At 46.6% G+C, this 11,769-nt stretch overlaps 1 protein-coding gene across 1 annotated transcript in view; it reads right to left on the reverse strand.

Annotated features, from left to right (window-relative positions):
* LOC311133392 (receptor-type tyrosine-protein phosphatase gamma-like) overlaps positions 1-9,268 on the reverse strand; it is a gene marked incomplete at its 5' end in the record, with an annotated part of 269,130 nt that extends 259,862 nt beyond the window's left edge. Inside the window, one exon of the mRNA XM_084166893.1 lies at positions 9,181-9,268. Within this exon, the coding sequence (XP_084023019.1) occupies positions 9,181-9,268 (88 nt within the window). The remainder of the gene's footprint in view (positions 1-9,180) is intronic.
* Positions 9,269-11,769: the final 2,501 nt, after the last annotated feature.

The raw sequence follows: 11,769 nt of genomic DNA on the forward strand, positions 1-11,769 counted from the left end.
CAGTCTATACTTTTAATGGTAGGTTTATTTGAACAATGAGAGACAGAATAACAACAACAAAAATCCAGAAAATGGAAAATTGATTTGCATTTTAATGAGGGAAATAAGTATTTGACCCCCTCTCAATCAGAAAGATTTCTGGCTCCCAGGTGTCTTTTATACAGGTAACGAGCTGAGATTAGGAGCACACTCTTAAAGGGAGTGCTCCTAATCTCAGCTTGTTACCTGTATAAAAGACACCTGTCCACAGAAGCAATCAATCAATCAGATTCCAAACTCTCCACCATGGCCAAGACCAAAGAGCTCTCCAAGGATGTCAGGGACAAGATTGTAGATCTACACAAGGCTGGAATGGGCTACAAGACCATCGCCAAGCAGCTTGGTGAGAAGGTGACAACAGTTGGTGCGATTATTCGCAAATGGAAGAAACACAAAATAACTGTCAATCTCCCTCGGCCTGGGGCTCCATGCAAGATCTCACCTCGTGGAGTTGCAATGATCATGAGAACAGTGAGGAATCAGCCCAGAACTACACGGGAGGATCTTGTCAATGATCTCAAGGCAGCTGGGACCATAGTCACCAAGAAAACAATTGGTAACACACTACGCCGTGAAGGACTGAAATCCTGCAGCGCCCGCAAGGTCCCCCTGCTCAAGAAAGCACATATACGGATTCAGAGGAGAACTGGGTGAAAGTGTTGTGGTCAGATGAGACCAAAATCGAGCTCTTTGCCATCAACTCAACTCACCGTGTTTGGAGGAGGGGGAATGCTGCCTATGACCCCAAGAACACCATCCCCACCGTCAAACATGGAGGTGGAAACATTATGCTTTGGGGGGGGGGTTTTCTGCTAAGGGGACAGGACAACTTCACCGCATCAAAGGGACGATGGACGGCGCCATGTACCGTCAAATCTTGGGTGAGAACCTCCTTCCCTCAGCCAGGGCATTGAAAATGGGTCGTGGATGGGTATTCCAGCATGACAATGACCCAAAACACACGGCCAAGGCAACAAAGGAGTGGCTCAAGAAGAAGCACATTAAGGTCCTGGAGTGGCCTAGCCAGTCTCCAGACCTTAATCCCATTGTCACGCCCTGACTCAGGGGACGCTTATATGTTGAGTCAGGGTGTGTATATTTTTTGTTGTTTATGTTCTATGTTTGTGTTCTAGTATGTGTGGATCTATGTTGGCCGGTGTGGTTCCCAATCAGAGGCAGCTGTCGCTCGTTGTCTCTGATTGGGGACCATACTTAGGCAGCCTAGTGGCACTGTCTAGTTGTGGGATCTTGTTCCGTGTAAGGTATGTTGTGTGTGCTACCTTGGACTTCACGTTTCGTTTCATTTGTTGTTTTGTCGTGGTGTTTATCAGTTAATAAACATGTACGTATATCACACTGCGCCTTGGTCTGTCCCATCATTAGACGAACGTGACAGAAGATCCCACCAAACAAGGACCAAGCAGCGTGCCGAGGAGGAGCAGAGAGGATGGACTTGGCGGGAGATAAGAGAGGATCTGGCAAGGCAGATGGAGGCCCTGAAAGGGATCAGACCCGAGAGGCAACCCCAAGAACATTTTGGGGGGGGGGCACAAGATGTGGATGACGAGGCAGCAGGAGGCCGTGAAAGGGCGGATCTGCAGGTTAGGAGAGGAGGCCACCATGTTACGGGGGCTGTTGGTTCAGAGGGAGGTGCTACAGGATGCTAAAAGGGAGAAGGAAAAAGTAGAGGCACGGCGAGAGGAGCTGGTTAGGCAGCAGAAGGAGCGGGGATTAATAAAGGAACCCAGTCCTGCTCCTCGCACCAAGCAAGTGGTGCGTGTCGCCAGTCCGGTCCGGCCCATTCCTGCTCCCCGCACCAAGCCAGTGGTGCGTGTCGCCAGTCCGGCCCGGCCTGTTCCTGCTCCTCGCACCAAGCCTGTGGTGCGCGTCGCCAGCCCGGCCCGGCCCGGCCTGTTCCTGCTCCTCGCACCAAGACAGTGGTGCGCGTCGCCAGCCCGGCCCGGCCTGTTCCTGCTCCTCGCACCAAGCCAGTGGTGCGCGTCGCCAGCCCGGCCCGGCCTGTTTCTGCTCCTCGCACCAAGCCAGTGGTGCGCGTCGCCAGCCCGGCCCGGCCTGTTCCTGCTCCTCGCACCAAGACAGTGGTGCGCGTCGCCAGCCCGGCCCGGCCTGTTCCTGCTCCTCGCACCAAGCCAGTGGTGCGCGTCGCCAGCCCGGCCCGGCCTGTTCCTGCTCCTCACACCAAGCCGGTGGTGCGCGTCGCCAGCCCGGCCCGGCCTGTTCCTGATCCTCGCACCAAGCCAGTGGTGCCCGTCGTCAGCCCGGCCCAGACCGTTACTGCTCCTCGCACCAAGCCAGTGGTGCGCGTCGCCAGCCCAGCCCGGCCCGTTCCTGCTCCTCGCACCAAGCCAGTGGTGCGTATCGCCGGCCCGGCCCGTTCCTGCCCCTCGCACCAAGCCAGTGGTGCGTGTTCCTAGTCAGGTCCGGCCCGTGCCTGCTCCTCGCACCAGACCAGTTGTGCGTTTGTCCAGTCCGGCACGGCCCGTGCCCATTCCACCGGTGCCTGGTCCGGCACCGGTCAGCTGCTCCACTCCGGAGCCAGAGCAGTCCGCTCCACCGGTGTCTGATCCAGCTCCGGTCAGCTGCGCCACTCCGGAGCCAGAGCAGTCCGCTCTACCGGGGTCCAGTCCAGCTCCGGTCAGCGGCTCCACTCCGGAGGCCAGAGTAGTCCGCTCCACCGGTGCCTGATCCAGCTTCGGTCAGCGGCTCCACTCCGGAGCCAGAGTAGTCCGCTCCACCGGTGCCCAGTCCTGCTCCGGTCAGCGGCTCCAGTCCAGACCATGACGTCAGCCCCTCTCCAGGTTCGGGGTCTCCCACACCAGGGTCCAGACAGGGCCTGGCGTATCGTGGGAGGAAGGAGAGGGGAAGCAGCGCGCCGAGGTCCAGACCAGACCAGGGGCGCAACAGGGAGGCGGAGAGTGAGAGGTCGTCACGCCCCGAGCCGGATCCGCCTCCGAGGCGGAATGCCCACCCGGCCCCTACCCTGTTATGTTTATGTTGTGTGGTCGGAGTCCGCACCTTTGGGCGGGGGTACTGTCACGCCCTGACTCAGGGGACGCTTATATGTTGAGTCAGGGTGTGTATATTCTTTGTTGTGTATGTTCTATGTTTGTGTTCTAATATGTGTGGATCTATGTTGGCCGGTGTGGTTCCCAATCAGAGGCAGCTGTCGCTCGTTGTTTCTGATTGGGGACCATACTTAGGCAGCCTAGTGGCACTGTCTAGTTGTGGGATCTTGTTCCGTGTAAGGTATGTTGTGTGTGCGCTACCTTGGACTTCACGTTTTGTTTCATTTGTTGTTTTGTCGTGGTGTTTATCAGTTAATAAACATGTACGTGACACCCATAGAAAATCTGTGGAGGGAGCTGAAGGTTCGAGTTGCCAAACGTCAGCCTCGAAACCTTAATGACTTTGAGAAGATCTGCAAAGAGCAGTGGGACAAAATCCCTCCTGAGATGTGTGCAAACCTGGTTGCCAACTACAAGAAACGTCTGACCTCTGTGATTGCCAACAAGGGTTTTGCCACCAAGTACTAAGTCATGTTTTGCAGAGGGGTCAAATACTTATTTCCCTCATTAAAATGCAAATCAATTCATAACATTTTTTACATGCGTTTTCTGGATTATTTTGTTGTTATTCTGTCTCTCACTGTTCAAATAAACCTACCATTAAAATTATAGACTGATCATGTCTTTGTCAGTGGGCAAACGTACAAAATCAGCAGGGGATCAAATACTTTTTTCCCCTCACTGTATATGCAAATATTAGATTTCTGGTCAGAATAATCAGATCAGATTGTGATGTCATGCTGTTGGCCAAAAAGTTCATCCCACTTGAACAGGCTGAAATTCCAGGCGTTTTATTCAGAAAGCTCTTACACTAAAAGGGTATTATCATAATTTTCAGTGTTTTTCGACCTCATAGTGTGGAAATATCTTCTTCTTTTTTAAGGAATATGACGTTTTTGACTGCACTGCCCCTTTAACACTTTAAATGACGAACTACCCTGGATCACAAAAAAAGTGAAGAGGAAGTGAAGAGGAACGGAGTGAAGGGAGACTTTCACTGTTCAAAAAGGCTAAGAAATCAATATGAGATATTTGAATTTGTTTCAATCGATTGTCTGCACTCAATAGAGCACTTACAGCTAATAGGCTTGATAGAGAACATAAGAGCTGTAACGTGTGTGGGTTTCAGTCAAAGCAACTGTAGAGTCCGAAAATCTATCACTAGGCAAACACCATACAACTAACAGAGTTCCAATCAAGCTCTTCCATTCCATTTGTTTGTGATAAAACCCCACTTTTCATCTATCTAACAACAACAATCAAATCTGTAAAAATAAACCGAAACCGAAATCCACGGAACTGACATCCTCCCTGGCACCGCTCCGCTCCTCAGGCTCCAGGGCCAGGCAGCCTGGCAGGCAGCGTTACCAGCACCGAGGGGGTGAGAGTTTAACCCTCTCTCTGTCTCACCACCTCCCCCTCCTCTCTCCCTCTCACAGCAGGCATCACATGGTGAACTGGGCTGTCCATTACATTTAGAGGCCTGCATGCACCCAGGTCTGTGAAGAGCAGTGGCAGGGTTTGGGGAAATGGGAGGAGGAGTGTATGCCCTGTCAGTAGTACTTCCTTTGGTCTCCACACAGTTCCTGTTACGCCCTCTGGTCTCCCGTCTTTACCCCATCCCTGTTCCACCTGAGGGGCTGTCTGTGACAGTACTGCTAGGAGAGAGGTAACTATCTGCAGGTTGCTGTCACCTCTACTGCAGCCCGACATTCAGCTGCTCCTATAGGACATTGGAAATGCTACGACTTGCCTTTTCTCAACCTCTAATCTGCCTCTCTGGTAAACAGGGCAAGCGTACTTGAATTGAAGATAAGTATGTGCAGCAAGGTCTAAATCATTACTTGACATGTGCACAACTAACTCGCTATTATCTTGCATTGCCCTTTGTCACCTTCATCACCCATTGTGAGGAAAATATTTTGACCATTGTTACTAGTCCATGTATTAGAATACATGGGATACAGTACAATACAATTGTATGAAAGCATTCCAGGCAGTATATTCCAGGCACTTCAAATTAAACATTAGCAAGATGTGCGATTTGAAAAAGTATCTACTTCAATGCATGATGTGGGATAATGGACACCCTGCATCTAACAGCGTGAGATGTGTTTCTCACAGAGAGAGAGAGAGAGGGCTGGGCAGGAAACACGCTAACTGAACCGGAGCGCACTGGAAGCAATCAGAACGAGCCCACAAAAAGAGAGGGAAGAAAACAGGGAGAAGGAGAGCAGAAAGAGCAGAGAAAGAGAGAGATTGTTTCAAAGCAGCAAAGGGCAGACCGGTGAATAATTCCAGAACCTTGAAAAGAATTATGGGAAACTCCCACCCCTTCCAATTGAAAATTATCCAGTGAAGACTTTATTAAAACAATGAGCTGGAACAATAGAAAAGGCGACGCCGAAGCCCACTGTTGAATGAAGCTGCATTTATTTTCAGCAGTCCATTAAACCCAAGAGCTATGGCAGGAAAAAGGGAAGGCAGCCCGGAATCTTCCCAGCACGGACCGCGTTTCCCAGCAGCTCACTGGGCTTCGGAGCTTATGAAGCGAAAAACTGATGAGAGACAGATTAAACAACGGGAATGTCTAACTCAGCAGAAATGCTGATGAAAACTCTAAACACAGATTTTCAATTATGTATTATTCAAATGATCGTTATTATTATGACTATTGTGAAAATATTAATTAGCAGTAATATTAGCATTCATAATTGCCCTAATGTCGTAAATAACAGCATGAGTACCAGAACGCTAATTCTGATAACTCCAATAACCACAACACATTGCAGTGTGCCGTCGTATAGTTCAGCATCTCTCTCCACAAGAACCCTGTACAAAATCACTAAGCAACTGCAACATGACAGCGTCCCACAGTTAACTGTCTGCTTCCCCCCATATCTTTTAATCAATCTATTAGGGGGAGCTTGGCGACGATGACAGGCCCAGAGACTGATAAAGTGACCTGGCAGACATTTGAGCTGCTCCGGTTTGTGCGTGAGGCAGATAATAGCCAGTGCTGGAAGAGATGATAATGATGATAATGTTGTTACTGAGGCCAAGAGCATATCCAATCTTCCCTAAATGTCAACCTTACTATCGCACGCTGTGACTCTGAATTTAAGGCACTGCCTGCTCAGAATGTATAATAAACACATTATTTCATTCTATCAGACTCAAACAATTGCACTCTCCCCAGATGACAATGAAGGGAAGGTAAATAAATAAAAAAGGAGCGGTAAAAATGAAAAGAGCTTCTCATAAGATTACAATGACTGCTTTGTTTTGCTTGTTCTGTGAACAACATACATTCATTTCACAGACATGGGGACTGATCGAAGGCCAAACAGATCTCTTTCCCTCTCTCCCCGTCTTTCCTAGTCGCTCTGGTCTGAATGGTGGAGAGGTGAGTGACAGGGCGATGTGCTCTGTCTTTCATTACCAGCCTAGCTGTGGCTGGACTCATAGTACCCTCACACCCGGGCTGGACGCTGGTGTCAGTGCTCTGTGGCAGGAGACACCCCGCAGTGATATTGAGCACTTTTTATATCCCGAACAGATGTTTGTGCGTCCCAATGCAAACTGACCATTACGGGAGCCTGAAGAGTGCAGCAGCCTCTTTCACAGAAACATGACAAGAATAATAAAGTTGCCATCTTGTCCATCTCCGTCTACAGTGTTCAGCTGTATTGTTGGAAGACCTGACATTGAAGGAGACCGTTGATAACAGTTAAAGCACTTTTAATGAGCAGGGGGTAAAGCTCACAGTTTGTAATAAACTATTACAGTCCTATAAACTAGTTAATAATAGGTTAGCTATACAAAACAGAAAATAATGGTAGCTCAATTGGTAGAGCATGGCGCTTGTAACGCCAGGGTAGTGGGTTCGATCCCCGGGACCACCCATACGTAAAAATGTATGCACACATGACTGTAAGTCGCTTTGGATAAAAGCGTCTGCTAAATGGCATATTATTATTATTATTATTATTATTATTAAATACAAAATCATATATTCTCTAACTTTTAGTCATTTGGTGTCTCTTTCACTCTCTTACTATAACTTCAGTCATAACTAAAAACTATCACTTTAGTCATACAACTGCTTGTGGCAACTGCTGCACATGATACATCACAGAAGTGATCACACTCTGCTTTTCTCTCCATGTACTGCTACCTGTCCCACCCAATCCCCTAGTGCAGCATACAGCAGGCTGATTGATACCTTGAAGTTTGGCACACCAGCAGAGTGAGATATATATATATATATAGATATAGAGAGAGAGAGAGAGAGAGAGAGAGAGAGAGAGAGAGAGAGAGAGAGAGAGAGAGAGAGAGAGAGAGAGAGAGAGAGAGAGAGAGAGAGAGAGAGAGAGAGAGAGAGAGAGAGTTCCAGTCCCTTCTGTGACAATGTCCTGTTCCTCAAGCATTCATCACTCCTCTAATTCCAAATCGAGTATGAAATGTTGATTTCTCAGTAAAGTAACCTATGTTTTGTTTCACCACAGCCAAACGGTACAAACCAGGGGTGATGAATTATACTTGGTTTTTGATTTGCAAAGAGCACACAGCACAGTAATAGATTATTACTTTCACATTTTAGAGTGAGAGAAAATATGATAAGTTAACCAAACACACAGAGAGAGAGACCGCGAGGGAGTAGAGAGAGACACAATGTATTTCTGCATGTAAATGAGCATTAAAAGGTTATGCTTTGCTTATGCACTTCATGCATCACCTGTAGCTGGATACTAGGCATTCAATTACATAATATATCTTCAGAGTGTAAAGGAATGTAATTGCATATCTAGGCTACATGGGAGTGAAAATGTGTGTATTGGCTTCCAAATACCGGCTCAAGACGCAATGTGTAATGCATCTCATTCAAAATGTAACTATTGCATTTGTGTTGCGGATTCCAGGAGCGTCCATCGCAGGCAACAAATACATTCATTGGACCCGGTGTAAAGATGATCAAATTCAAAAAGCTTGAGGAAACTCCCGCTCAAGGTCACCCAAATTAAAATTATACTAAAACAACCATAGTGACAGCGGTGCGAATCTTCTAAGCGTCCGTGCGATATATAGCCTATTATTCGTCTGAGCATAGTAAAATATTGACAATTATTTGTAGGAATGTTTCTATTTACCATTCCAAATGATGAAGCTCCGTGAGCAACATTTCCATTGTTGCAGGCAGTCATTTTTCTCAAATTTTCTTTTTGCCAAGTCAGAATGGAGTTTTAGTTCAGTATCGGCGTCAAATGGACAACACATTTGGGTAACCTATTTATTTGTGTCAATGACCTGCTGTTGCTTGCGTGCTAACGATGACCGTTTTATATGCTTAATGGGTTTATCCATAACCTTGTAGTTAGACGCATTTGGAATGTGATATAATAGACTATACAACAATAAATCTGCATGGTTTTCAATGCCATTGATTTGCCTTTCCGCACTGCAGCCGCACGGCTTGGAGTTAACGGTTTCGTTGCATGGGTGCTCCGCGCTGTCAATTATCAAGGCTATTTCTGAGGATTGCAATACTTTTCAGATCGTTGTTGCAACAAAAGACTATATTGTTTATAGGCTACACTAATTCTTATCATGAGCTTTCCTGTTGATATAGCCTACCCCGCCGCGAGTTAATCTGGGGATAAAGTGGAAGGGAGTTTCACCACCTTTGGACCAGTATAGCCTACTGGAGATTTAATAGATTCACGAAAAATTTGCATGGAAAAGCAAATACTTTTGCGAGAGAAATCTATATTTCCAGAGTACCAAACGCTATCGTGGATCGTGGCTGTTGTCTGATTGAACGTGTAGCCTAGCATACAGACTAATTATGAAAAAATCGCAAGGAACAAATTGGCACTAAATTATGTTATAGGCTACTGCACATCATGTCAACGTTACATTACTTTAATATTCCACTAGAGTATGGGCCGAGTTTAGTCATATTGCACTAATGTTTCCTAGACTACTACACGACTTCTCAAGTCATGAAAATGACCAAGCTCGGAAAAGAGGAGAGATGTGACTTCGAAAAACTTACCAGGATGACAGTCGGCCCAAAAGAGCACGAAGGCAGACAAAATCAGAGACAAGATCCACCAGCAACACGATTGCAGTAGCCTCCGCATGACAAAATGAACATCGAGAGCAAAAAGGGCAACTGTTGAGTTATCCGTCTGATCAAATAATCAATGTCCGCTGCGTAAAAGCAGAGCAAATACTGCTAAATGTAGGCTAGTGACTGTTCTGTGAAATTCAGTGCGGGTCTGGAACGTCCAGAAAATAGTATTTACTTCTCAAAACCCCCTTCCAAACAGCTTCTTGATACTCCCAAAGAAAAACATGTCAGTTAGGAGAGATATAGCTTTCGAGCTTCAATCAGTTCATTTATCAAGGATAGAGGGGGTAGGAGCAGAGGACACTAGTGGCAGTAGTCCATGCAGCGGAGAGCTGCAGCAGTTCTGCTGGCGAAAACAGAAATGGAATCGTTGGAGCGGCACTGGAAGTGTTCCATTCCTCCATCCAGGAAGTAGCGTGTGAGCCAAAGTCTGGCAGAGACTTTAAAACAGGCTTGGGAGAAAAGGCGAGGAGAGGAGGGAGAGAGGTGCAGAGAGAGAGAGAGAGAGAGAGAGAGAGAGAGAGAGAGAGAGAGAGAGAGATGCAGAGCTCAATCCTCCGGATCCTAGCGCCTGGGAGTATTAACTATTAAAGCAATAGCATAGAAATCCACTTTTTAGAGCTGAAAAATGATGGCCAGAGTTTACCCATGATGTTGCACAACGATTTAAGTCAATAAGTCATCGTTTTAGTCAAAGTATGATATATTTGGGCTTGAAGTGACAAATCCGAATTTCCCACTGCAAATCCGTGTGAAAGCGGTGTCTTTTCCTATGATACCCTCCCTGACCCAGTCTGTAATACCAACATGTTTCAAGCAGACCACCATAGTCCCTGTGCCCAAGAACGCCAAGGTGACCTGCCTAAATGACTACCGCCCCATTGCACTCACATCTGTAGCCATGAAATGCTTTGAAAGGCTGGTCATGGCAAGAGGGCAAGACAATGCCTATTCCCTATCAGCAGGCTGAAAAGATTTGGCATGGGACCTCAGATTCTCAAAAAGTTATACAGCTGCACCATCGAGAGCATCTTGACTGGTTGCATCACCGCTTGGTATGGCAACTGCTCAGCATCCGACCGCAAGGCGCTACAAAGGGTAATGCGTACGGCCTAGTACATAACTGGGGCCGAGCTTCTTGCCATCCAGGACCTCTATACCAGGCGGTGTTAATTATCAAAGACTCCAGCCACCCAAGTCATAGACTGTTCTCTCTGCTACCGCACAGCAAGTGGTACCGGAATGCCAAGTCTGGGACCAAAAGGCTTCTTAAAAGTTTACATCCCCAAGCCATAAGAGTGCTGAACAGTTAATCAAATGGCTACCCAAACTATTTGCATTGACCCCCTTATTTTAATCTTATGTTTTGCACTGACTCTCTTGCACAGGCTCGATGTACACTCACTAGACCTAACCACACACTCACACATACTACACTGACACTCCAACACACACACACACACACACATATACATTCACATTCCTTCACACTCTTCACATACGCTGATGCTACTCTCTGTTTATTATCTATGCATAGTCACTTTACCACTACCTACATGTACATAGTACCTCAATTACCTCGACTAACTTGTACCCCTGCACATTGACTCGGTACCGGTACCCCTTGTACATAGCCTCATTATTGTTATTTTATTGTGTTACTTTTTTTCTTTAGTTTATTTAGCCAATTTTTCTTACTTTTTAAAACTCTGCATTCTTGGTTAAGTAAGCATTTCGCTGTAAGGTCTACACCTGTTGTATTCGGCGCATGTGACAAGTTCAAGGAACTTATAGTTAGTTACATGTCATTTGCAGTGTGCATGATCAAGAACAAAGTCATTGTAGCCTATCATTTCACTTCCCCTGTGAGAACCATGAGCACGGGGTGATTTTGCTTTGCTGTACTGCAGCCGAAGCCTGACAGCAGCCTACCTACCAAAGGTTTTGTATTTGTATTTATTAGGGATCCCCATTAGCTGCTGCCAAGGCAGCAGCTACTCTTCCTTGGGTCCTGCAACATTAAGGTGTTTATATACAATTTAAAATATTACATGACATTATATTTCATAACACTTTACCCAATACATTTAGTGTGTTCCCTCAGGCCACTACTCCACTATCACATATTTACAATACAACATCCATGTGTACGTGTGTGTAGAGTGAGTGTCTATATGTATGTGTGTATGTGCCTGTGTGTGTCTCTTCACAGTCACTGCTGTTCCACAAGGTGTATTTTTAACTGTTTTTTAAATCTGATTCTACTGCTTGCATCAGTTTCCTGATGTGGAATAGCGTTCCATGTAGTCATGGCTCTATGTAGTACTGTGCGCCTCCCATAGTCCGTTCTGGACTTGGGGACTGTGAAGAGACCTCTGGTGGCATGTCTTGTGGGGTATGCATGGGTGTCGGTCAATTCTGCTCATCGACACCTCTCACAAAAACAAACAGTGATGAAGTCAATCTCTCTTCCACTCTGAGCCAGGAGAGACTGACATGCATGTCATCAAT

The sequence above is a fragment of the Coregonus lavaretus genome (genome assembly GCF_964263955.1).
Source record: "Coregonus lavaretus genome assembly, chromosome: 8".
Taxonomy (NCBI): domain Eukaryota; kingdom Metazoa; phylum Chordata; class Actinopteri; order Salmoniformes; family Salmonidae; genus Coregonus; species Coregonus lavaretus.